At 48.0% G+C, this 26124-nt stretch overlaps 2 protein-coding genes across 8 annotated transcripts in view; one reads left to right on the top strand and one right to left on the bottom strand.

Annotated features, from left to right (window-relative positions):
* CCND3 (cyclin D3) overlaps window positions 1-2543 on the bottom strand; it is a 90655-nt gene extending 88112 nt beyond the window's left edge. Inside the window, exon 1 of one of the 3 annotated variants that reach the window (XM_065912294.1) lies at window positions 2178-2543. The gene's annotated coding sequence lies outside the window, so the exon portion shown is untranslated. The remainder of the gene's footprint in view (window positions 1-2177) is intronic. The other 2 variants (XM_065912295.1, XM_065912296.1) reach the window with 2 other exon arrangements.
* A 1045-nt stretch (window positions 2544-3588) lies between these two features.
* On the top strand, window positions 3589-25615 carry TAF8 (TATA-box binding protein associated factor 8). Of its 5 annotated transcripts, XR_010660017.1 has the most exons (10): window positions 3589-3636; window positions 4427-4583; window positions 7446-7544; window positions 7865-7927; window positions 8914-9038; window positions 13334-13481; window positions 14833-14975; window positions 16379-16528; window positions 17483-17632; window positions 21432-21567. XR_010660017.1 is itself a non-coding variant. In XM_065912392.1 (9 exons), the coding sequence occupies exons 1-9, from the start codon at window positions 3592-3594 to the stop codon at window positions 21892-21894; spliced, it is 933 nt and encodes a 310-aa protein (XP_065768464.1). In that variant the 5' UTR covers window positions 3589-3591; the 3' UTR covers window positions 21895-25615. The 5 variants fall into 5 exon arrangements, 4 of the variants coding, with proteins under 4 accessions (XP_065768464.1, XP_065768465.1, XP_065768466.1 ...); XM_065912392.1 differs by lacking the exons at window positions 16379-16528; window positions 17483-17632 and adding an exon at window positions 21882-25615 and having other exon boundaries at window positions 21432-21571; XM_065912393.1 differs by lacking the exon at window positions 21432-21567 and having other exon boundaries at window positions 17483-19231.
* Window positions 25616-26124: the final 509 nt, after the last annotated feature.

The raw sequence follows: 26124 nt of genomic DNA on the forward strand, positions 1-26124 counted from the left end.
CTTGGTTTCCCATCTCCCTAGATTCTGGCACATCACCTCCATGCATCTTTCCTGCATCAAACTTTGGTTTATTCCTCTTTGCGAGTGAGGCTTACTCAGGAGAACACACGTATGCATGCACACACACACACACACACACACACACACACACACACACACACACACACACACACACACACACACACACACACACACACACACACACACAGTCATCAGAAAGGGATACAAGCTCTGTGTAGACCCCACAACTCTGATCCAGGCCTGCTGGGGCTCCCTGTAAACAGCACCTGCACCCACACTCAGCTAACAAAGTGCTCTCCTCTGCATCATTTGAGATACAGGACCACAGACACCCTTTTGGAAATTCCTAAGCCCCTGGCTTAAGGGCACATTCCATGTGTTTAGTCAAGGAGGTGGGCTAGCCCAGTGGTTAAGAACAGGGCCTCCCAAGTCAAGTAACTTGGGTTTAAATCCCAACCCTGTCGTCTTTGGAAAAATTATCTCCTCCTTGCCTAAATTTCCTCATCTGTAAGATGGGATATCCCATGAACAGAGGCACCTGGCGGGCTACAGTCCTTGGGATCGCAAAAAAGTTGGATATGACTTAGGAAGTAAACAACAAAGATGGAGATAATACTAGTGTTCACTTTACAGGACTGTTGGGAGGATTAAAGGAGACATTACACCTAAAACATCTAGAAGAGTACCTGGCATGCTATATAAGCCTTAGCTAATATTCTGAACCCTTGAGGGAAGGAAATGGGAAAGAGAAGGCACTTGGGACCGTGGAGGTCCTGGTCTCAAACACTGGGCAGAGACTGGGATCTTGGAATCCTCAGAGATGCTTCTGATCCTAAATTCCAGGGGAGTAGAAGTTCTGACTTGTTTGCCATTATGTCCCCACTATTTAGCCCGTGCAGATAGTGTGGGCTCAGCAGACAGCTGAATGAACTCATAAATTGTTGAGTCAGCCATCTCTCAAGTGAGCCTGGGAATTGAAAATGCAGAAGCAGCGGCAGGAAAACAATGGCAGATGCACTTCTTTTCACTTACATCTAGTGCCAAGGAGAACTGAGCTGGGGGCTTAGATTTGTTACAGGAAACAGTCTTAGCATCCAGGGATGGGGGGTGGGTACCCCAGCATTGTGTGGACTCTTACATCACCCCTGGGGTGGACTCCCTGCTGCACCTACTTGGGAATTTCTGGGGTCCTGGGAACCAGCCCAGAAACATGCCTTTCCCAGAACCCATCCTGTTCATTCCTATCACTTCTTTGTATGTAGACAGCAGGGTTAAAGAGAGCAGCAACTGTTTCTGTGTCCCCATTGTTTCCCAATGCCCAACACCTCAGTCAGGGTTCAGTCCAGCTCTGTAGAATGAGTAAGTTGCCCACAAAGACCCCACCACTTTTCTGCCTGCTGACTTTCCATCATTGAGAACCCAACTTAAATGTCCTCTTCGCTCTGAAACCTTCCCAGCCACCCCAACTTGGCACCTTGTCTCTGCTGTTCCATGACTCAGGCGAGACAATAACCCCATTGTACCCTCAGCATCCCAGCCAAATCCCAGACACACAGTAGGTGCTCAATCAATCGTTTGCAGATGAATACATTAAGGCTCCCTCAGTAACAGCAACCAGTGTCTTCAGTTATTCCTCTTGTTGACACATTAAAAGACACAGAAGAGGCTAGAGCCATCTCTTGTGGGTAGATGCCATCTACCCATCAGACACCAGAGAGACCACCACTGCGAGACCCCTCTCTCTGTCCTGTCCTCCAGCCTGCTCCCCCGGCCCTGGATGGCAGGAGGACCCCCAAGGCTCCCTGCCCACCCTAGTTCTGCCCTCCCTCCGCCTACCAGCCCATCTCTGAGGTATGCAAAACGACAACAGACAGCCCAGTGAGGTCACTGGGCTTCCAGTTCAGCTTGGAGGGGGATTGTGCGGACACAGAGAAAGCGGAGAGCTTTGGTGGGGCTCCTCTGTCCTTCAGCCACGTGCAACTCAGATAGAAAGTGAGTTGAGCTCTGAGGGACAACCGGGAGGTGATGAGACGCGGTGACCTCTTTAACCACCACCCCCCAACCCCGATCCCCCGCCAGTCTCAGCTTGGAGGTTCCAGGAGAGCGGGGTGTCGCTGACACCCATCTATCTTGGTTTCTCCAGCCCTCAAGCCTACCTTCTCCGCAGGTGAGCCCCCGGAGCACGGACCGTGGCCGCACACACACTCTGCCGCCGCCTCTGGCTTCTGTCTCTGGGGAGGTGTGTGTGTGTGTCGGGGGGGTCGCCACCTCCAGCCTCGGGGAGGGGCGTGCACCCCTCCCCCAGGCGCCCAAACAGAACCAGCCTCCGCCGCCGCAGACGCGGCGTGTTTACAAAGTCGGCGCCTCGCCGCCAATCCCGAGTTTAAAGCTGGGCAGGAAGTGGGGAAGAGGGGGCGGGGGAGACAAAGGGGCTGGGTGCTCCGCTCAGCGAAGGTTTGGGCCCCGACTCCTCCCGGCGGTCGCCCGGCGCCGCGACCCTGGCCCGCAGACCCCGCCCCACGCGCCGCAGGTGAGGGGGTGATGCGCCCCCCAGGCACAGGTGCTCCCTGCGGGCAGGCGCGGCGCAGGTTTCCAGACATCAGCCTCCGAGCGTTTTCCACTCATCCGTTCGCCACGCAGGAAATAAACATGAGGCGCTGCTGCTTGACCTCTTACTCTACGTCTGCACAGTCATAGACCATTCGTCTGTATTAACTCACCCCCCACGCCGCCATCCATCTCATCCTATCCTAGTTTTACAAGAGAGGAAACAGGCACAGTGAAGTCAGGCAATGTATCCGAAGCCCCAGAGCTGGCGAGTTCTGGGGTTCAAATCCAGCCTCTGCGTCCTGCCAAACACCCACAAACGGGGCGGTGCACGGAAGACCCCCCCCCCCCCGCGCCATCCGGAGGGGGCTGACCCGCGAGCGAACCACAGAAAACCACAGGCACCGCGTGGACACAACGGCCTGGGAGGGGCGTGCAAGCCCCCTCCCTGGGAGGGAGACGGGCAAGCAACAGCCTCCAGCCAGCGGCGCCTTCGGGCTCGCCCGCAAACACCTGCAGATTCACACAGGGCGAGAGGGCAGCGTGATGCACGGAACACCAGGATTAGGTCTGTGAAGCTCTAGTTCCAGGTGGGGCTGCGGGGACGCCAGCACAAAACAGGGTTTCCTGCTCAGGAGAATCACCTGGAGACTTAAGAATACAGATTCGCAGGCCCCTCTCCTAGAAAGCAAATCATGGGGACCCAGCGGGACCCCACACAACCATCCAGGCAAGTTCGGAGCGTCCCAGGGATGTGCTTTTCATGAAAAAGCAATTTCACTTCAAAACAGGTGTGAAACCGTGGGCTTATTTTCCGGGGCAAACTTCCGGGGCTCACTGAACCCACCGCTCACAAAAGGTCACGTGAGCCGGGGTGGGGGTGGGGGGGGGTCACCCCGTGGACCTCGCAGAGCCTCGGAAAGCTCCGCGGGGCGCGCGCCGCCCCGCCCCCTGGCTCCCGCCCCGCCCCTTGACTACAAGTCCCGTCGTGCCCCGCACTCACGCACATTACGGCAGGGCAAGATGGCCGACGCGGCGGCCACTGCCGGGGCTGCGGGCTCCGGAACGGTAAGGGCGGGAGGCAGGCGCGGGGCCGGAGCCGAGACAGTCGGGGCATTCGGCAACTTTCCCTCTACCGGGCTATGAGCCCATACCCAGAAATCCAGCCCCACCCTGAGCCCTGCGTGGAGGAGGGTCTTTCAAGACGTACCTGACTAACCCCCCCCCTCGCCCCCGCCATTCTCGAGACTTGGCGGCGGCCTCCGGAGTCGGTGGACCTGTGTACTGATTGGCCTATTCTTTGTTGGGTGGGGGGGGGGAGGGGTTGGGAACCCGGAACAGCTCCTGATTGGTCCAGCGAGGCCGCTTTCGCCTTCTTATTGGCCCGCTAAAGTTGGGAGGGATTCCCATTTCAAAATAATTTAGGTTTCCTACTTTTCCCTGTCCTCAGCATCATGTGTTGTTTGTTGCTTTGACTCTCCTCGTTAGTGAAATGGTGTGGAGATGGGAAGAACGAGAGAGACAGAGATCACTTTTTTCCTGGGTGATGGACGCGAGTTCCAATCCCATCATGCATGTTTCTTCAGCTATATATTCTGAAAATCTGCTAAAATAGAAAAAACAGCCGCTTTGTGTTACTGGAATTGTTAAGTGTTAGGTAGGCAGAAAGGCTGTCTCCGAATTTAGAACCCCTAGGATGCTCAGTTACTGTTCATTTGGCCAAGAGCTATAAATCCAAAGTACCGGTAAGTATTTAGCAAAAGAACCTTTGATTGCCAGTGACAGTATGTGAGCTCTGTAATTGCACCACTGTCCAGTGAATAAAAATGTTCTCTCTTTCTGGGCTGCTGATTCACAGAGATCAGGAAGTAAACAGTCCACTAACCCTGCTGATAACTACCATCTGGCCCGGAGGCGAACCCTGCAAGTGGTTGTGAGCTCCCTGCTGACAGAGGCAGGGTTTGAGAGTGCTGAGAAAGCATCTGTGGAAACACTGACAGAGATGCTGCAGAGCTGTAAGTACCTGGAAACAATAGGAAACAGTAGGCCCTCTTCCAGTCAAACAAACATCTGTTCTGTGTTCTGCATCATGATAGTGTTGAAAATGTTTAAAAAAAGGAAGGACATTATTAAGTGACCTACAGGCTTTAGAACAAGATAGACCTTATTAGGTCTAGGTGTAAGGATAGGTATAAGTTCTCACTCTGCCACTTAATAGCTTGGGTCAACCACTAAACTTCCTGAATCTCAATTTCCTTATTTGTGAAAAGGGTTAAAAATTTGCACATTTTGGAGTTTTGAGTATAAGTGAGATATATATGTAAAACAGTCAAAGCTGAAAATGTAAGCCCTTAATGACTTGTAGGTGGTGTTATTATTACTGTTTGTTCTCTATGCTCAAAGAATTTACACTTTTATTGAAGAGTCAGGATTAAGTCCCATGAAATAGATGCCACACGTTATATAGTCAAATGCTACGTTATATGATTGAAAGAGTGAGGGTGAATAAGTTTTAGAAAATGGGGTGGGGGGGGGAACCACCACTGCTTTTATTTTTATTTATTTATTTATTTTTTACCACCACTGCTTTTAAAAGGAAGTATCTTGAGATTTTGGAGCCTGGAATGGTCTCACATAGGCTTGTGCATAGTCAGTGTATTTCCCTCTTTGGGCCTTGGTTAGGAAAGGGAAGGATGAGATGAGGAATGAGGCATTAAGGTGTTTTGGGAGGAATCAGCCCTGTGAATGGAAGTGAGAGAAAGGTTTAGGCAGAGAGGGAAAAATTCAAACAAAGAATTGGCCAGCTCAGCAGGGAGCCCTGGAGTGATTATTGCCCATCAGAGTATCTGACATCAAGCCCCCAAAGCCCTGCCTTTGTAGTCTTGATCAGTCATGGATGTGGGCTGCCCCAGGAAGGGTGTGATCTGGGGTGAGATGACTCTCTGCAGCTGGTGTTTGGGACTTCAAAATATCAAATGTTTTCCTAAAGCAGCTATCTCAAACACCTCTAGATTCTTAAATATTGAGGGTCCTAAGGAATTTTGTATACATGGACTTTTTTTTTTCCTTAATATTCTCCTTTTTTAAAAAAAATTAAACTTTTTTGGGGGAACTGCTCTAGGTCTTTGTTGCTGTGTGCAGGCTTCCTCCAGATGCAGCGAGCAGGGACCACTCCAGTTGCAGCACACAGGCTTCTCGTTGCAGTGGCTTCCCTTGTTGCAGAGCACAGGCCCTAGGGTGCCTGGGCTTCAGTAGTTGCAGAGTGTGGACTCGGGGGCTGTGGTATGTGGACTTACTTGCCCTGCAGCATTTGAAATCTTCCTAGACCAGGGATTGAACTTGTATCCCCTGCCTTGGCAGGTGGATTCTTAACCACTGGACCACCAGGGAAATCTCAACATGGGCTTTATATGGAGAGATTTTTGCCACAATAGAAAATGAAATTGAGAACATCTTAAAACAAAAGGATCACACGGACACATTCCATTAGCCAGCAGAGTCATCACAGATGACATAGATTCTGGAAACCATGACAGAGAATAAGAGTAGAAAAAGTCAGAGGACGTCTCATTTTATTATGGAAATGCTTTTGACCTTTGAACTTGTCCACAGACTTTTTGTGTTTGTGTAAAATGGAGCACGGTTTCAGAATTTTCCTGAAACTGCTCATCCACCTCTGAAGCCCATTCATGGAGCCTAGCTTCCTGCTTCCCCTTTCCCCTGAGGGACTTCAGAGTGACTGAAAAGAGATTCAGCTTCAGGTAGAAGAAAAAATACTCGACACCCAAATAATAAGACCTTTTTTTTTTTTTTGGTGGCACAATATACATAACATAAAATTACCATTTTAATTATTTTCAAGCGTTAAATTCAGTAGTGTTAAATATAGTCACAGTGGTGTCAACCATCAGCATTATCCGTTTTCAGAACTTTACTTTTTCATCGTTCTGAACAATAACTCTGTATCCATCAACAGTAGCCCCTCATCCCTCCTTCCTCCCAGCTCCTGGTAACCGCTAATCTACTTTTTGTCTCTATGGATTTTCTTTTTTTCTATATACCTCACATAAGTGGAATCTTAAAATGTTTGACGGGTTGGCTTATTTCACTTAACGTGATGTTTTCAGAGTTCATTCATGGGCTTCTCTGGTGGTCCACTGGTTAAGAATCTGCCTTGCAATGCAGGGGACACGGGTACAATCCCTGGTTCAAGAAGATGCCACATACCGTGGGGCAGCTAAGGCCGTGAGCTCTAGAGCACGTGCTCCCCAATAAGAGAAGCCCCCACAGTGAGACGCCTGCGCTCCACAAGGAAGAGCAGCCCCCACTCCCCGAAACTAGAGACAGCCTACGCATAGCAACCGAGACCCAGCGCGGCCAAAAATTTTTAAAGTAATATGTAAATATTTTATAAAAACACAGGAAACCTAGATGGGAGGGAGTTTGGAGGAGAATAGATACATGTATATTATGACCGAGTCCCTTTGCTGTCTACCTGAAACTATCAGAATATTGTTAATTGTTTTGGCTATACTCCAATATAAAATATAAAGTTAAGAAAAAAACCAAAACGTCCATTCACGTTGTATCTTATATCAGAACGTCACTCCTTTTGAAGGCTGGGTAATATTCCAGTATAGGTGTAGACCACGTTTTCTGGATCCATTCCTCTGTGGATGGGCATTGGGTTGTTTCTACCTTTTGGCGACTGTGAATAGTGCAGCTGTGAGCATGTGCACACAAGTATCTGTTTGAGTCCCTGTTTTCCTTTCACTTGGGTGTACACCTAGGAGTGGAATTGCTGGCTCAGATGATCGTTCTGTGTTTAACTGTTCGGGAACTGAGAACACGACTTTCTGCTCTCGATCCTTCCTTAGACATTTCAGAAATTGGAAGGAGTGCCAAGTCTTACTGTGAGCACACAGCCAGGACCCAGCCCACACTGTCAGATATTGTGGTCACCCTTGTCGAGATGGGTGAGTACGTCTCCAGTTTCCATTTCTTCAGAGCGGCTGAGTTGGGAACATGAGAAAGAGGCATCCCCAGGAGGCAGCCCGGTCTGCTGAATGTCCTTGAATCTCCTCTTGAGTCTCCTGCTTTGCTTTCAACTTGACAGTTATCAAAAGAGGGTTCCTCTGAAGCCCTGTAAGAGACCCCTTAAGTCCTTTGGGGGGACTCTGTTGGAGCTTCCTTTGAGTGGCAGCAAAGTCGGGAGTTTAAACTATTTCACCACAGCATGACTTCCCCTTCCGTGTTTAGGGGCCTAGGCAGTGATTTTTGTTTTCCTGTTTCTTAGGTTTCAATGTGGACACTCTCCCTGCATATGCAAAACGGTCTCAGAGGATGGTCATCACTGCCCGTAAGTGACTGTGAACTGAGGTATCCAGTAGTGCTCAATTAATGCTGGTGAAGTGAATTGATTGAATAGGGCAGGGACTGGTATGTAGCTACTGCATCACTGCAGGCTCCTTTCTGTTATTTGGGGCTATCTACAGTGTAATCTTTATTTGGGTCAATTGAATTAGGTTGTGAAATTCACTCACCAAAAAGGCAAACCATCTCGATGCTACTTGAAAAATATGAGAGTTCTTATTCCTGCTTAGACCAAGAGTCAGTAAACTATGGGTACTGTGGCCCACCACCTATTTTTGTAAATAAACCTTTGTTGGTACACAGCCACATTTACGTATTACCTATGGTTGCTTTCTTGCTATAATGGCAGGGTTCAGTAGTTGTGACAGACTGCATGGCTTGTGAAACCTAAAATATTTACTTTTTGTCCTTTTATACAAAAAATTTGATGATCTCTGCCTTAGATACACTGAGCACCATAAACTGAGTTGGAGAAACTCGTTTGGGCTTATGGAACCTGGCAAGAATTCACTAGTTTTCTTTTTTTCATCACTCTCTTCAGGCTGGCATCTTTTTAGGAATACCTCTCAAGGCAGCAATGGAAGGTGCCGTTTTTAATCCCCTCCTCACTTAACTTTCCTGGCTCAATGTTTGTCTTTGTTACCTGGGTTCTTGAACGAGCAGCCCACCTAACTTGCTTAGTTCCTCAGTCCTCTCTTTTGCCTAGTTAACTGGTCACAGCCACCAACTCACCTAGCTGAGAGGCATGCGGGCAGATTATTGGACATGGGAATGTCACCCCAGGTTATGCAGAGGTTGTGGGCAGGGGTACCCTTTCAGGTCCTCAAGCCATCGAACGCCTTTTATTGGCAGAAGTACAAAGTGCCTGTTGCATAGAACACTGAGGTCCAGTGCTTATTTTGAGAAAAGTAGGGTTGGGTTAGAGACACAAGACCTCGGGTGGAAAACTAACCAGTCGTGACTTTGTTGCAGCTCCGGTGACCAATCAGCCAGTGACCCCCAAGGCCCTCACTGCGGGACAGAACCGACCCCACCCGCCACACATCCCCAGCCATTTCCCTGAGTTTCCCGACCCCCACACCTACATCAAAACGCCGGTGAGTGACAAGGCCATGCTAGAGGCTGTGACTGATGCAAAAGCAGACTCAGTTCTACCTGACTGTCAGACTGGAGTCCAGAAGTTTGTTGGTAACAGGGTAGTTCAGAACTCAGAATGTCTCTCCTCCAAAATGTCTCCAGTTTGGCAAAGGAGAATTATTTTCTCCACTTTGCTGGCAAAAGTAGAGTTAATGAAGAAATTGAAGCTGGCACAATTTTGCCTGTCCCATCCAGACACAGAAGTCAGTTCAGTTGCTCAGTCATGTCTGACTCTTTGCGACCCCATGGACTGCAGCACACCAGGCTTCCCTGTCCATCACCAGCTCCCAGAGCTTGCTCAAACTCATGTCCATCAAGTTGGTGATGCCATCCAACCATCTCAACCTCTGTTGTTCCTTTCTCCCTCTGGCTTCAATCTTCCCCAACATCAGGGTCTTTTCCAGTGAGTTAGTTCTTCGCATCAGGTGGCCAAAGTATTGGCGTTTCAGCTTCAGCATCAGTCCTTCCAATGAACATCCAGGACTGATCTCCTTTAGGATGGACTGGTTGTATCTCCTTGCAGTCCAAGGGACTCTCAAGAGTCTTCTCCAACACCATAGTTCAAAAGCATCAATTCTTTGGCACTCAGCTTTCTTCATAGTCCAACTCTCACATCCATACATGACTATTGGAAAAACCGTAGCTTTGACTATACGGACCTTTGTTGGCAAAGTAATGTCTCTGCTTTTTAATATGCTGTCTAGGTTGCTCCTAGCTTTTCTTCCAAGGAGCAACCGTCTTTTAATTTCATGGCTGTAATCACCATCTGCAGTGATTTTGGAACCCCCCCAAAGTAAAAGTCTGCCACTGTTTCCCCATCTATTTGCCATGAAGTGATGGGACCGGATGCCATGATCTTAGTTTTCTGAATGTTGAGTTTTAAGCCAACTTTTTCGTTCTCCTCTTTCACTTTCATTAAGAGGCTCTTTAGTTCCTCTTTGCTGTCTGCCGTAAGGGTGGTGTCATCTGCATATCTGAGGTTATTGCTATTTCTCCCGGCAATCTTGTTTCCAGCTGTGCTTCATCCAGCCTGGCGTTTCACATGATGTACTCTGCATATAATTTAAATAAACAGGGTGACAGTATACAGCCTTAACATGCTCCTTTCCCAATTTGGAACCAGTTTTTTGTTTCATGTCTGGTTCTAACTGTTGCTTCTTGACCTGCATACAGATTTCTTAGGAGGCAGGTCAGGTGGTCTGCTATTCCCATCTCTTGAAGAATTTTTCGCAGTTCATTGTGATCCACACAGCCAAAGGCTTTGTCATAGTCAATAAAGCAGAAGTAGGTGTTTTTCTGGAACTCTCTTACATTTTCAATGACCCAACAGATGTTGGCAATTTGATCTCTGGTTCCTCTGCTTTTTCTAAATCCAGCTTGAGTATCTGGAAGGTCACGGTTCACATACTGTTGAAGCCCGGCTTGGAGAATTTTGAGCATTACTTTGCTAGCATGTGAGATGAGTGCAGCTGTGCAGTAGTTTGAGCATCTTTGGCATTGCCTTTCTTTGGGACTGGAATGAAAACTGACCTTTTTCAGGCCTGTGTCCACTGCCAAGTTTTCCAGATTTGCTGGCATATTGAGTATAGTACTTTCACAGCATCATCTTTTAGGATTTGAAATAGCTCAACTGGAATTCCATCATCTCCACTAGCTTTGTTCATAGCGATGCTTGCTAAGGCCCACTTGACTTCACATTCCAGGATGTCTGTCTCTAGGTGAAGGATCATACCATTATGGTTATCTGGGTCATGAAGATCTTTTTTGTATAGCTCTTCTGTGTATTCTTGCCATCACTTCTTAATATTTTCTAGATACAAAAGTACCTAGCCATGTAAAGAAAAGACCTATTCCACAAAACTCTGGTAGTAATTCTTGGTTAGAGTGTAGCTAACTGTGTTTGTGTATGCTTTTCTGGGTTTTCCAAATTTTCCATAATAGGTAAGAGTTATTTTTGAAATCAGGGTAAAAGTTACTTAAAACATACTTGGTGGGACTTCCTTGGTGGTCCAGTGGTTAAGACCACTCTTCCACTGCAGGGGCATGAATTCGACCCCAGGTCGGGGAACTAAGATCCTGCCTGCCATGTGGCACAGCCAAAAAAAACTTGGTAATGTGAAATGTAACTTATCATAGGAGAAGGCAATGGCAGCTCACTCCAGTATTCTTGCCTGGAAAATCCCATGGACGGAGGAGCCTCGTAGGCTGTAGTCCATGGGGTCGCTAAGAGTCGGACACGACTGGGTGACTTCACTTTCACTTTTCACTTTCATGCCTTGGAGAAGGAAATGGCAACCCACTCTAGTGTTCTTGCCTGGAGAATCCCAGGGATGGCAGAGCCTGGTAGGGCTGCTGTCTATGGGGTCACACCAAGTCGGACATGACTGAAGCTTCTTAGCAGCAGCAGCAGCAGCAACTTACCAAAACTGTGAGCTTTGGGTCTATATGGGACAAGTATAATTTTCCTCTGTGGTTTGATATGTCCTAGTTTGCCTTCTAGCAATTTCTCCTTCCCTTAGAAGGCACATGGTGGCCAGGAGTCTCCAGAGGCTGTTCTGCTCATTTCCTGTGTCCCCGTGTTCTGGTGCAAATATGGCCACAATGCGGGGTTAGAGCAAGTCATCCGGGAGATTTTTCCACACCTCAAGATATGAGGGCAAAAGAGCAAGTAGTCACCCACCACTGCAGCACAGACATTGCCCTTGACCAGTGGTTTCTGTATGAGTGTCCTAGGGCTGCTGTAACAAAGTGCCACAAACTAGGTGGCTCAGAACAACAGAAATGCATTGTCTTACAGTCCAGAGGCCAGAAGTTCAAAATCGAGGTGTCAGCAGGCTCCCTCTGAAATCTCTTCTCAGCCTCTGGTGGCTTCAGGCAGTTCATGGGGTCCTTCGGCTTGTAGATGCATTACTCCAGTCTTCCGTCCTCACATGGCCCTCACTCTGTATCTCCGCCTTCATGTGACCGGTTCTGTTAAGGGCACCAGTCATGTGGCTTTGTACTGCCCTACTGCATGACACTTCATGTTCACTGAGTGCATCTTGCCCTGGAAGTATCCAAATACTGTAAGATCATATTCTGAGGCCCTTGAGGTTGGGACTTTGACACATCTTTCTTTAGAGAGCTACAATCAACCCACAGCAATCTCTCTCTCTCTCTTTTTTTTAAACATTTATTTATTTATTTGGCTGTACCAAGTCCTAGGGATCTTTAGTTGTGGCATTCAGACTCTTAGCTGCAACATGAAGGATCTAGTTCCCTAACCAGGGATCAAACCCAGGCCTCCTGCATTGGGAACGCAGTCTTAGTCCCAGGACTACTAGGGAAGTCCCTGTCTTAACTTCTGTAGTGCGTCTCTGTCAGTAAAAGTATTAAATGCTCCGTTATTTGTTTGCTCATTTACATGCATGGTATAATGTAATTCCATATAAAAACAATGTACATTGGAAAATCGTCTGACCCTTACTCAAGGTTCGGGAAACCTGTTGGCTCCTTTTTAGTGGCAACTGCATGATAGCCTGTAGGTTTGCGTTTTTTGAAATCTTGGTTTAAATCTTGGTGGAATACGAAGTCACAGGTCTGATTCTAGGTTCTGTTTATTTTGAAACTTTGACAGCTCTCATAGTTGAAAAAGATACATTACAAAGTTAGGTGACATCTTAAATTATCCTTAATAAACCATAAAAGTAATTTTTTTCATTCTCACCTACCAATTATTTGAAGAATTTTGTTAATAAATTTCTAACTTTTATAATACATGTCAAGCAGTTGTCTTAAAAATAATCATAAGATCTTGCTTTTTAATGTTTTTAACCAGAGTGTTCAGAATTTCATCAAATTCTTCATTTGGGGAAGATTTCAAACATGTCAGAAAATCTTGTCATCACATTACATCAAGGGTCCCGGGTGGTCCCATCAGGGCCTGCAGGGGGTTGGGGGGTGAGGATTCCCCGCTCTCCCTTGAGGATACGTTTCTTACGGCTGAGTGCAGCTGTCGTGGGAGCTAAATGAAGGCCTAGGATCAATCACTATATAAATATTTGTACATTTCTTAATTTTTAAGATTCAAAGTTAATGTTAATGATAGTCTTATTGTTTTCTTTCGGCCCTTCCACTGCCCTTGGAGATCTCTGCTTTGGGTGATGCTAGAGGGTCATTTAAAGGGTGGGAGGACAGAGCAACAGCAAGGCAGGGACCCGAGGAAAGCAGTGCAATCACGGGTATTTCTCTAGCGTCTTTGCTGCTCTCCCTTTAGACGTACCGTGAGCCCGTGTCAGACTACCAGGTCCTGCGGGAGAAGGCCGCGTCCCAGAGACGCGACGTGGAGCGAGCGCTCACCCGTTTCATGGCCAAGACAGGCGAGACCCAGAGTCTTTTCAAAGATGACGTCAGCACGTTTCCACGTGAGTCTCTCCCCTCTGTGGACCCTGCCTTGTCCTCGAGGCCATCATCCCCTCTTCCCTCCCTCATTGTGATTGGAAGAAACAAGTAAGCTTTGTCCTTATCTTGGGTGGAACTTGTTCTTCAGATTTCTGGCTCTTTCCCAGATCTGCAGGGCCTGTCCCTAACTGATGACTGCAAAATAGTCATGACCAGTGTTGGAAGTGGGCGCTTGAGGTTCGTGGAATTGAGGTCACCTCGAGGGTGACTGAGCCCTGGGCATCAGAGAGGCTCATCCAGTGAGAGGGCAACCCTGGTGGTAGAAGGACCTGGCGTCAGGGGCCAGGCAGTTACAGAGCCTCTGCCAGGCTTCGCCTTCGTGGTGTCCTCTCACAGGGCCCACCACTGAATTTCTCATCTCAGCACTACCATTTCGCTGGTCACATAACCCCTCCATTCCTCAAGACCAAGTTCCCTCCTGTCCATCAGCCTCAGGGTTTCCCTAGGGGAGCGAGGGTGATGGGCTTGGATGGTTCAGCAGGCTCCTGGTGGATCCTCACTGTGTTCCTGGCCCTAGATCTATAGCAGCTAGGTTACTAGGTCCAGAAACTGTGCTGATCACTTCCCTTCTGTTACCTCATGAGCTCCTTGAGTGAGCCTCTGAGTCAGGAACTGTTTCCACTGCCCCTCCAGGAAGCCAAGGCTTCTAGAGAAAAGCAACAGAGTAATTTGCCGAAGGTCACATGGCGAGTAGGTGGTATTCAGACCTAGGTCTCTCTGTGTGCGGGACCCACATCTGAGCCATGCTGAAAATAATCTTCCAAGTGTCTGTTGTTAATGACATTCTATCATGGAAATATACACAGACACTTTCTTTCAATTTTTTTTTTTAAACAATAATTTCTCCTCCTCAGCCTCATTGCTTTTTAGAGGAGTTGGATCGCTCCTTTACCTGAACTGCCTTCTGGCTCTGTGGATATACTTCCAGGCTGAGAGTTCTCAGTTCTACTGTCAGGACTTGAGTCCTTGCTTTGGGTATAAGATCACTAAGCTGATGCTTCGCTTGAATTCAACCCCAGTCCTCTCTGATGCTTGGTAAAAGAGGCTCTGAAGTCATATTGCCCTGGTTCATTCCCGCTCTGCCACTTCCTGTGTGTTTGAAGGGGTTGCATAACCCCTCCATTCCTCAGGTTCCCTCTCTGTAAGATGAGGCTGGTAACTGTAGTTGTTTAATATGGTGGAGACGAGGATTAAAGGTAACGCGTAAGTGTTACCTGGCCCATGGTGAGTGCCCGAGCATGTTAGCTATCCCTGCCACTCGGTGCTGCTCGCTGATCTGTCGTAAGGCTCCCGGCCTCTCTTCCAACCCCCCAGTGATCGCTGCCAGGCCTTTCACCATCCCCTACCTGACGGCTCTTCTTCCGTCCGAGCTGGAGATGCAGCAGATGGAGGAGACGGATTCCTCGGAGCAGGACGAGCAGACGGACACAGAGAACCTCCCTCTTCACATCAGCCCGGTGGGTCCAGCCTCTGTCCGCTTCAGCGCACCCCCCACCCCCACCCCCCGAAGTAGCCCGTGCTGCTCCCTGCCTGTCTCCCTGGGGGTTGGTCAGGACCCCCTCAGTCTCTGGCCTCTTGTGAGGGACTTGCATGATGGGCCTGTGGTGACGTGATCTCTCGTTCCCTGGGGATTTGTTCGTCATCCAGCAAATACTGAATGAGCCCCTGCCAGAGTCAGGCGTGTGTTGGGTGCTGGGAAATTAGCAGAAGACAAAATAGACAAAACGTCCTGTCCTCACAGAACTAAGGAAAAATGAGATGTTAGGGGACAGGAGTAGGTATGGGCCTGGGAGGTGTGGTATTAGACAGGGTGAGTAAGAAGGTGACAGGTGAGCAAAGGCCTGAGGGAACGAGGCTGCACATATCTGGGAGGGGAGCCTTCCCCGCAGGGGGAGCGGCAGATGCGAAGGCCCCCAGGTGGGAGCTGCTGTGTTGAAGAAGGGCGGAGGCCATGGGGGTGACCAGGGGATGCGAGTAAGAGGGCAGCAGCAGGGGCCGGAGTCAGGGAGCTCCTGGGGCTCAGGTCCTCATGGGACACCAGCACTTGGGCTTTTTGTCAGTGAGATGGGAGCTGCGGGACCCGCTAAGCAGCGGTGGGTCTCGGGATCGGTGAGGTGGTGAGGTTGTCCCAGTGGACTGCACAGGGTGAGGGCCGAGCAGAGAGACTGGTCGGGAGGCTGGTGCAGGAAACAGAGATGGTGGTAGAGGGAAAAACATGGTCAGGTAGATGATTTGGTCAAATTCTAGATAATTTTCAGAAAAGAACCAACTGATGGAGTGAATGTGAGATGTGAGAGAAAGAGAGTCAAAGACAAACGCAAGGTTTTTTGCCTGAACAGTAGGAAAGAAGGAGTTGCCTCCAGCCAAGAAAGGGGAGGTTTTTGGGTGGAACGGGGGTAGGGGGAGACCAGGAGTTGAGGTGTACTGAGGTAAGTTTGAGATGCTTGTTAGATATCCGGGTGGTGAAATCAGGTAGGGGCCTCCCTAGTGGCTCCGTGGTAAAGAATCCTCTTGCCATTGTAGGAGCTGCAAGAGACACACGTTTGATCCCTGGGTCGGGAAGATCCCCTGGAGAAGGAAATGGCAACCTACTCCAGTATTCTTGCCTGGATAATCCATGAACAGAGGAGCCCGGTGGGCTATAGTCTGTGGGGTCACAAAGAGTCGTGGTGATGTCAGGTAGGAAGGTGGATAGGCAAGTTGGGGTTCAGGGAGCTGTTTGGGCTCAAAGTGCAAGTCTGGGAATCCTCAGCATGTAGATAGTGTTGAAAACCACGAGAGATCAGGTGAGCACCTAGGGAGCAATGAGGATAAAAAAGAGAAGTACCAGGAGTGAGCCCTGGGGCTCTGCACTGTTTAGCAGGTAAGGAGACAAGGAACCAGCCACGGAGGTGAAGAAGGCACAGCACGAAAGGTGGCGCGTCCTGGAGGCCAAGGGAAGAAAATGTCAGGAAAAGGAGAGTGATCTGCTTGGTCTGCTCTCTCTGCAGCTGCAGCTGGTTCCAGCCTGGTGAGGACCAAGACTTTGTCCCTTAGATCTGGCAACAGCCATTTCAGGAAGAAGGAGAGCAAGTGAATTCAAAGAGAATGGGAGGAGAGAACTTGGAGTTAGTACAGACTTGTGTTGTCCTTCACGGTGGCCAGTAGTCCACAGGCAACTAAGTCTAAATTGATGTAAATATCAATATAACAAAAAATTCAGTTCCTCAGTCACACCAGCTACATTCCATAGCCGCCTATGCTTCCTGCTAGCCTGCTGGGCAGTGCAGATATGAACAGTTAAATCATCACAGAAAGTTCCATTAAAGGTAGACTGTGGTTTCAAGGAATTTTGCTGTGATGGGAAGGTGAGAAATGGAGTGGTAACTAAAGGGAAAGAATTAAGGTCAGAGAGGTGTAACAAGATGCCCATGCTGATGGGAATGATCTGGTACAGTTGATTCAGGAGAGAAAAACATTTTGGAATGATGATCTTTGGTAGGGCAGGGAATCCAGTACCCAAGAGGAGGGGTTAGCCTGACTATGGACTTTTCCGAGCCAGGAGAGGAGACGGAGATAAAGGTTGAGGAGGGGAGTATGCTTGTGGGGACTTGTGGGTGTTCCTTTCTGGTTATGATGTATTGTCCTCGGCAAGTAAGAGGGCAAGACCCACTCTTATTTATGCATCAGGGGAGAAAGTTCCAGTCTGGAGAGAGGCCCAGACCTGCCAGAAGCTCTTAATGCCTTTCAGGCTTATTGGACCCTTAGAGTGAGGTTGCCATATTCATCCATCCTTTAAAGCTGGCCTTGGCTTTTAAGCAAGGGATGGCTTAGTGGTCATAACTAGACTGAGGGCTCTCAGGTGTGAGGCCCCAGGTAGCAGCCCACAGCCCCGGAATGCAGGTAGAGAGTGCCAGTTCTGACTAGTATTTGCTGACGGTCTCCCTGATCACATACCTCTTTAATGTTGAATTATTCCTTTCAGAATTAGGGCTGGCAGCCCATGGCTTTACGTAAAGCAGAGGAGCTTGTTATCCTACGCTTCTGTTTTGGACTCTGTTAAGTTGGTCTGAATATGGTGATTGGGTCATGGACTAAGATGAGGAATCTTCTAAACAGACATCACAATCCTTTTGTAAGTAAGCTCAAGGGCTTGCAGTTGAGTTACCTAACACTCTGGGGAGTGACATAGGTGAGGCCATGGCGTTGAATGCAGCGAGGCGGACTGGATGCCAGGAGCTGCCTGAGGACTCCGGGATCCCTGGAGGCCAAGCCAGACAGCAAAGAGTGAAAAGACCTGAGCCTTGAGAGTCAGACTGGCCTGGCTGCCAATCCAGACCGGGCTGCTTTCCCGCTAAGTGACGTTGGTTGCCTGACCCAATATCTGAGTCTGTTTCCTCACAAATGGGAACACCTACTTCCAGGGGAAGTGAGGAGCCTGAGATAAAATCAGCTTATCTACGTTGGGTGCTTGGCATACGGCAGCCCATGGCACCCCTGCCGACCCCCTCCCCTCCCCTGTTGTATGGCCATGTGCTCTTCTGTACAGGATAGAGAAATAAAAAAACTTCAAGAGAAGGATTCCAGCAACAATTTATGGACAGTCAATTGGGCTTGTTATTTTGTTGGACTGGCCACAATCACACATTTGAAATTCGGAATCTACAAAAAGATGTGTGGTGACCGTCTTTCACTCTCCCTTTCCTGCCTACAGAGCAGCTAGTGTCCCCACTCTCTTGTGAATCCTTCTAGAGACTTTGTTTGAATTTATTTTTTGGCCACGACGTGCAGCACATGGGATCTTAGTTCTCCGAGCAGGGAGCAAACCTGTACTCCCTGCATTGGAAGCGTGGAATCTTAACCACTGGACCGCCAGGGAAGTCCTTAGAGATGCTTTTTTAATTGCTGTTTTGAACATACCCAGCAAATCAGAGTTTTTACCCCTTGCTTCCTTCCCTTGTGGAGCTACTTGGCGGTCATTCCACATCCTTGTGTGCAGAGCTGTTCGCCCCTCCCCATAATGCCCCCTCTCGTGTGGACTTTACAAGCCAGTCCCCTGTGGACTCAGGTTGTTTCCTGTCTTTTGTGTTTACAGACGTTGTTAACAGTGAGTTCACTAACTGGTGTGTTAAAGTGTTCTTTTATCTCTGGAGGACGAAGCTCTCATGGACTGTTGCTAGGTAGTTAACTTTGTTGAGCTTGGTTCTGGTTTCTCTGTCCACGAACATGAAGGGGCTATTCATTTTAAATTGGTGTGTCAGATGATTATTTTCTCTTACATTTGAGCCAGCTGCCATCTGCAGGCAATCCCGGTGCCTCACCCTTTACTCTTTTCTGAACAATGTACCATTCACTAATTCAACAAGGGTTTATTTAATACCTGGTAGGTGCCAGACATTGTTCTGGGTGCTGAGGACACATCAGTGACCAGCACAAAGACAACAGCTGCCTCTTGGCAGCCCGTGTGTTGGCAGTGGGGGCTTGATCATGAAGCGTAGTATGTAAATCCGTCACTGTATAGTACGTTAAAGATGAAAAGTGCTCTGGGTGGAGGTGGGGGGCCCTGAGTAGGGAAAGATCCAGGGTAAAGTGGGGAGGTTTCAGTTTTAAATAGGGTGCTCAGGGTCCACATCACAGGGAAGGTGACATCTGAGCCATCCTGAAGGAGGTGAAGGATTGAGCCTTGGGCTCTCTGGGGCAGTGTCCTGGAAGGGGAACAGTAGGGAGGCGAGTGGGGCTGTGACTGAGGAAGGTGGGATGGGCGTGGGGGAGAGGGAGAGGTCAGGTCAGGAAGGGCCTTATGAGCAGTTTGAAGAGCTGTCTTCCCATGGGGTGAAGTGGGAGTCATGAGAGGATGTGGGGAGGAGGAGGGGCAGGTCTGAGCTTCTCCAGGAGCACTGGCCATGCTGGTGACCACAGGACTGGCAGAGGATGGACTGTGACGGGATGGCCATTAGGAGGCGGCTGTCCATCCAGGTGGGAGACAGCAAGGGGTCCTACCAGGGGGTTCCACTAGAGATAATGGAAGTAGATTCTGCCTGTATTCTGAAAGTAAGGCCAAGAAGTTTTCCTAACAGATTGGCTGGGGGATATATCAGAGAAAGAAAAAAAGCAGGCATGACTGCAGATTTTGGGGCTTGGACCAATGGGGATGGAGTTGCCGTCACCGATGTCAGTGGGAGGAGCTGTTTGTGCTTAGGGTTCAGTTTCAGGCACATTGAATTTGAGATGCCCAGAGATGGCAGGTGGTCGAGTGACAGCGGCCATGCAGGAGAGGTGATAATCGAGAAGGTTCAAGTGGGAGATGTTGCTGTGGAAATGGTGTTGGAACCTGTGAGGCTGGAGGCAGCACCCTTGGGTGCCTGGGGTTCACACAGAGCATGCACATTGCCTGAGTCTGGCCTTTCTGGGCCCAAGTCACTCCTGACACACCTTTTTACTCCCACCTCTTCTTTACAAATCTGTCAGTTTAGTACTTCTTCTATCTACTCCTCCTATTGCTGATGACAGTGTCCTCTGCTCTGCTGTCTTCTGACAGCGCCATCGCCTGCTTGAGGTCAGATCCTCTTTTGCCTCAAGTTGCACAACAGCTGACCTGGTGGCTCAAATGGTAAAAAATCTGTCTGCGATGCCGGAGACCCCGGTTTCATCCCTGGATCAGGAAGATCCCTTAGAGGAGGAAACAGCAACCCACTCCAGTATTCTTGGCTGGAGAATCCCATGGACAGAGGAGCCTGGCAGGCTACAGTCCATGGGGTCGCAAAGAGTTGGACACGACTGAGCGACTAAAACACGTTAAAAGTACAGAACAGGAACCTCAGTGATGGAGCCTTCAGCCTGTCACCAGGGTTGCAGCCCAACCAGCAACTTCTGGTCACTTACTGCCCCCTGGGCCTGAGCCCTTCGTGTGATTCCCCCCAACACCTCTCCTGCAGCTTCTGCTCATTTTAAAGAACTTGGAAAACAGAAGAGAGTGTAAAAAAGGAAAGGAAAATCAGTCACCCATATTTCCAGAAGCAGTTTGTAAAACTTCAGTATCATTAATGTTTTCTATGTCTATATCCAATTGTGATTTTTAAAAAAATCTTCACGATCATATTGACTATATTCAAACTTAGAAACTTTTCTCCAAAAGTCACTTTTATCAAAAAATGAACAGTGAGAGGCCTGATCCACGGGCGACACGTGGGGGTGGTGGATGACGTTCCCATGTTGGTGCCTTTGTGGGAGCTCCCGGGGCTCCAGCAGTTTCTGGCCTCTGCCGGGATATGACCTTTGGCACCATGTTGCAAGTACCAGATGCTTAAGAATTTGTGGGAAAGTAGATTATGATTTACATGAGGTTAGCTCCAGGAGGGGCTCTGTGCACACCATCTGTTCTGGTCCTGTACTTCTCAGTCCTGCAGGGGATTGAGGGCCCCTTCTCTCTCTCTCTTTAAGTTTTAAAAAGTATTATTTATTTATTTGATTGCCCTGGGGCTTCCTTGTGACACTCCGGATCTCTGATCTTTTTTGTGGCATGTGGAATCTAGTTCCCTGACCAGAGATTGAACCTGAGCCCCTGCTTTGGGAGCGAGAAGTCTTAGCCACCGGGCCACCAGGGAAGTCCCACTTCCCTTTTACTTCATCTCCCCACAGGCTGAAGCATGCCTCCCCGAAGCATCTGACTTGTGGTCCCTGACTCCCTGCCCCCCCAGGTCTCTGTCCCTGCCTTCTCAGGGTCTTGTGTTCTGTGCTCCACTGTGTCACCGCTGGTGCTCCCCCCTTCCTCTGATCACAGCTGCTGCCTGGCCTCCTCTGGGGCAGAGAGAGGCACGTTAGCCTGGCTTCTGATTTCTCAATGAGAGGCGTGCTTGCAGTAGTTCTTAACCACAGGCATGGTCTCTTTCCTCACGCTGCTGGTTGTTTTGCTTTATTTCGGCTTTTGCTCAAAGGATGATTCTGGAGCCGAGAAGGAGAACACCTCTGTTCTGCAGCAGAACCCCTCCTTGTCAGGGAGCCGAAACGGGGAGGAGAGTATCATCGATAACCCCTATCTGCGGCCCGTGAAGAAACCCAAGATCCGCAGGAAGAAGTGAGTTGGAGGCTGGGGTGCAGAGAGGCCTCCCCAGCCGACTGAGGTGGTCTTCTCTGCTCCTGGGCAGAAAAAAGAGGCTCACGGTGGGTCTGAGCCTTGGGCAGAGCTACTCGGTGAGAGGAAATGCTTCCCCCCCCCTTCCTCTCCAGCCTCGTCTCCTGCATGTACCTCTTTCTTGTTGCATGGACGTTGAGCATCCTGCAGCCCAGGGACCAGCCCGCACAGCCCAGCAGTTTGTTCCCCTCACCAGAAGGAGAGCTAGCAGAGCCCCCACCAGCTGGGCTCCAAGGATTCCTCTTCTTTCTAGGTCCCTCTCCTGAGCCGAGAAGGAAGCCTGCCTTGTACAGAGATGTGGATGCCACCCTCCTTGGCGAGTTAAAGCCTTTCGAGGGAAGAGGAAGGTGGTCATCTCGGGGTCGAGCTGAGGCTGTGGAGTGTGAACCAGGCATGATTTTAATAGCCAACTCTCTATTACGATTACCTGTTTTCACTGGATTTTGGGGTTGATGAAGAAATGAAATGATGAGACTTTTAATCAGCTGGCCATACCGTGGGGTACAGGAATGGTGAATTCATTTATAATCATGGAACTTGATTCTTTGAAACCTGGGAGACCAGAGAAGGTGGCAGAGAGAGAGGGCTCTCTGCTTGCTGTGCTCATTGCCAGAAAGACGGTGTACTTAAAGTGTTTCAGGGTATCTGGACCCTTTCATTGGCTGACGATTTGTGGCACCAATTTATCATCCTAGAAACTCCTTATTTCTCTGCTCACCTGGGCTGCAAGCGCCCTGTTGATTTGATTGAAGGTGACTTGCTCTTCAACATGTTGGAAGCAGGAGACTCACCCATTGCAGCCTCATTGTGGGACCAGCAGGAGTCAGGAGGCGTGAGCAGATGCCTTCATGGGGAGGAGAATGGAAGACATCACTGACTCTCATCAACATCTGATGAAATCTCCCTGAGGCAGGGCAGTGCCCTCTCCTGAGGGATTTATCATTTACTGTCCCGTCATGGAGCCTGTGCTTGGGAATGACCAAGTTCTGCACCATCCTGGGAAAAGAGATTTTTTCTTTGGCAAGAGCCTACATCAGTGGATGTATTATGCTATGATTTGATAGCAGAATCATTGATTTTATGCAATAGGAAAAGGATCGATGGGACTGGGAGGTGGCGGGGATGAGATTTTGAAGGCCGGGCTTGGCCGTATGGTCCAAAGGCTGAGAAACCTTGTGGGTCTGCTGGAGGCTGGCACAGATCGAAGGCCATGTGCCCACCTACGGCAGAAGTGGGCCAAGAAGAACCTGCACGTCTGAATCTACCCAGGCTCTTTGCCTCTTCATCCTTGATGTGCCTACAAATCAAGAAAGAAGGATGCTGGGCAAGCTGATACCTTTTTGGCTGGTCTCCATAGGAAGAGGTTTTCAAACTAAGAAGAAGAGAAATGCCAGTGAAACCTGGAAGTTAATACACGGAAAACACGAGACCCTGGGTAAAGTCCTTAGTCCATCCTGAGCTCTCCTGATACTCGGCCTCCACAGTCATCTCTTAATCCTCCATCCTCTTGGTTGAATTTGAAAACTCAAAAAATCTGGTGACAGCAGGCAGCAGGCTCCATGTGCTGGCCTCGCTGTTCTCTAAACACTTCATCCCACTGGCTGGAAGGAAAGTGCTGCTACCAGTAACTGAACAAGGGAAGCGGAATGAGAAAATCGGATTCCCCAGCTCTGGACCAAATAAGAGTTTCCCCCATCTGTAGTGATCTGAAACCCTTCCAGTTATAGTTGTCAGATCAGGCCTGTGCTGACCCCTTCCAAGCTTGTCATTTGGCTCTTTGTTAAGTTTAAATACAGTCCCAGGGTCAAGCTATGGCAGGTACAGGGCTAAAATTCTACTTCCTGAAGTGGTCATCCTAGCAGTTTATCCTGATACTTCCCAGACAAGCACCTGTTGATCCTGTAATGCTGAGTGATGAGGTGAAGTTTGGAAAAGAATTGCCCTTCTGCTGTTGAGACTTCAGAGGCCAATCTGCTCTAATTCTGCCCTGAACGAGACACTGGGAGATGCTCGGACAACCTGAAACATTGACCCAACTCTTACTGTGTAAAAACTGCATGATCCTCACTGTATATTTATAAATGTTTATTTTTTATAACTTAGGGAGAATGCGTGGAGGGAAAAAGTAGTCAATGAAATTGGATTAAGCATGTGATTTATGAGCTCTTAATCAAAGGTCATAATAAACTTTGTGAACGAAACAATTACAAGCATTGAACTCAAATTTGTGTGCAGAAGTTACAGCATTAAGTAAGACTGTGTAAGTTAGGCTTAGTCCTTCTAAGGTGTTTAAAACTTTTTTTTTTTAAGATTTGACTTTTTATTAACCATAAGGTGCTTGTTGCTGCTGCTGCTAAGTCACATCAGTCGTGTCCAACTCTGTGTGACCCCATAGATGGCAGCCCACCAGGCTCCCGTCCCTGGGATTCTCCAGGCAAGAATACTGGAGTGGGCTCCCATTTCCTTCTCCATGTTTAAAACTTTTTATTTGGGAGGTCTGCAAACACAAAACTAGTGTTTCCCCTGTGTATTCACCCAGCTTCAACATTTAGCAACATCTTTTCAATTCCGTTTCATCTATGTATTCTACTGTTTTATTTTTTTAATTTCTAGAATATATTTTAAAACAAACCTAAGAGCTGTATCATGTAATCTGTAAATATGTTGTTATGCATCTCTGATAGACTTTTTAAAGTTTTTTTTAAGGTAATTACAGATTGAGAGAATGTTACCTTACCCCCCAAAAAAATGTTTTACAAGGGAGGTGCCACTAGTGGCATCTCAAATAACTAATATAATATCAAACCCAAGAAAATGACATCGGTATAATCCACAGAGCTTATCCAGATTTCACCTTTGTGTGTGTGTGTAACTCTATGTAATCATGTTGTGTAAATTCACAGTCAAGATATCGAACATCAGGGAGCAGGCAGGGATAAACTGGGAGGTTGGAATTGACATACACACTACTACAGATAAAAAAGATTGGACTTCCCTGGTGGTATAGTGGATAAGAATCCACCTGCCAATGCAGAGGACATGGGTTTGGTCCCTGGTCTGGGAAGTATCCACAGGCAGAGGAATAACTAAGCCCATGTGCCAGAACAAGAGTAGCCTGAGCTCTGGAGCGTGCAAGCCACAACTACTGAGCCCATGTGCTGCAACTACTGAACCCCGTGTGCCTAGAGCCTGTGCTCCGCAATGAGAAGCCACCACAATGAGAAGCTTGTGCACAGCGATGAAGATAACCCCTGCTCGCAGTAACTAAAGAAATCCTGCATGCAGCAACGGAGACCCAGTGTAACCAAAAAAAAAAAAAAAAAAATCACATAAGAGTTATAAAATAGATAACTAATAAGGACCTACTCTATAGCACAGGGAACTCAATACTCTATAGTGACCTATATGAGAAAAGAATCTAAAAAAGTGGATATATGTATATGTATAGCCAATTCACTTTGTTGTATGGCAGAAACTAACACGACATTGTAAATCAACTTGCCCCAATAAAATTTTTTTAAAAAGATAGAACATTCTCATAACCATGAAGTTCCTTCATGTTGTCTCCTTATAACCATATCCACCTCTCACATCTTCCCCATCCCTCCCCTCTGGCAACCACTGCTCTCCTCTCTCCATTTCTTTAATTTTATTTTTAAAATATCATATAAGTGGAATTTTAAGGTTTGTAACCTTTTTTTTTTTTTTTTTTTTTGGGCCCCACTCCGCGCCCCCAGAGCCAGCAGCGGGCGCAGGAGGAGCCGGTTTGTGACCTTTTGAAATTGGCATTTTCACTCAGCATAAGCAGTGAGAGCCATCCAGGTGGTGTGTGTCAGCAGCTCCTTTATTGCTGAGCAGTCTCCCAGGTGTGGATGTACCATGTTTGTTTAACCATTCGGCTGTTTCCAGTTTGGGGCTGTTATGGCTGAAGCAGCTGTGAACAGCTGTGTATAGGTTTTTATGTAAACATAAATTTTCATTTCTCTGCAATAAATGCCCAGTAATGCAACCACTGGGTCCTATGGTAACTGTATGTTTCATTAAAAAAAAAAAAAAAAACTATTCCAGAGTGGCCTGTATCATTTTGCCTTCCTTCTGGCAATGTATGAATAAGCCAGTTTCTCCGCATCCTCACTGGTATTTGATGTTATCATTTAAACAGTTTTTTTAGCCATTCTGATAGGCATGTGATAATACTCATTGTGATCTTAATTTGCATCTCCCTGATGGCTAAATGTTGAACATATTTCATGCGTTTTTTTGCTGTCTGTATATCTTCTTTGGTTAGTTATCCATTTAAATCTTTTGTCCATTTTCTAACTGGATTGCTTCTTTGTTTTTAGGTTTCTTTATATATTCTGGATACAAGAACTTTGTCAGATATGTGGTTTGCAAATACTCTCCCCCACTCTCTAGCTGGTCTTTTCATTCACTTCACAGGGATCTTTTGGAGAGCAAAAGTTTTTAATTTTCATGAAATCCAATTTATTTTTTCT

This window comes from Muntiacus reevesi, chromosome 20, assembly GCF_963930625.1.
Source record: "Muntiacus reevesi chromosome 20, mMunRee1.1, whole genome shotgun sequence".
In the NCBI taxonomy this organism is placed as follows: Eukaryota; Metazoa; Chordata; class Mammalia; order Artiodactyla; family Cervidae; genus Muntiacus; species Muntiacus reevesi.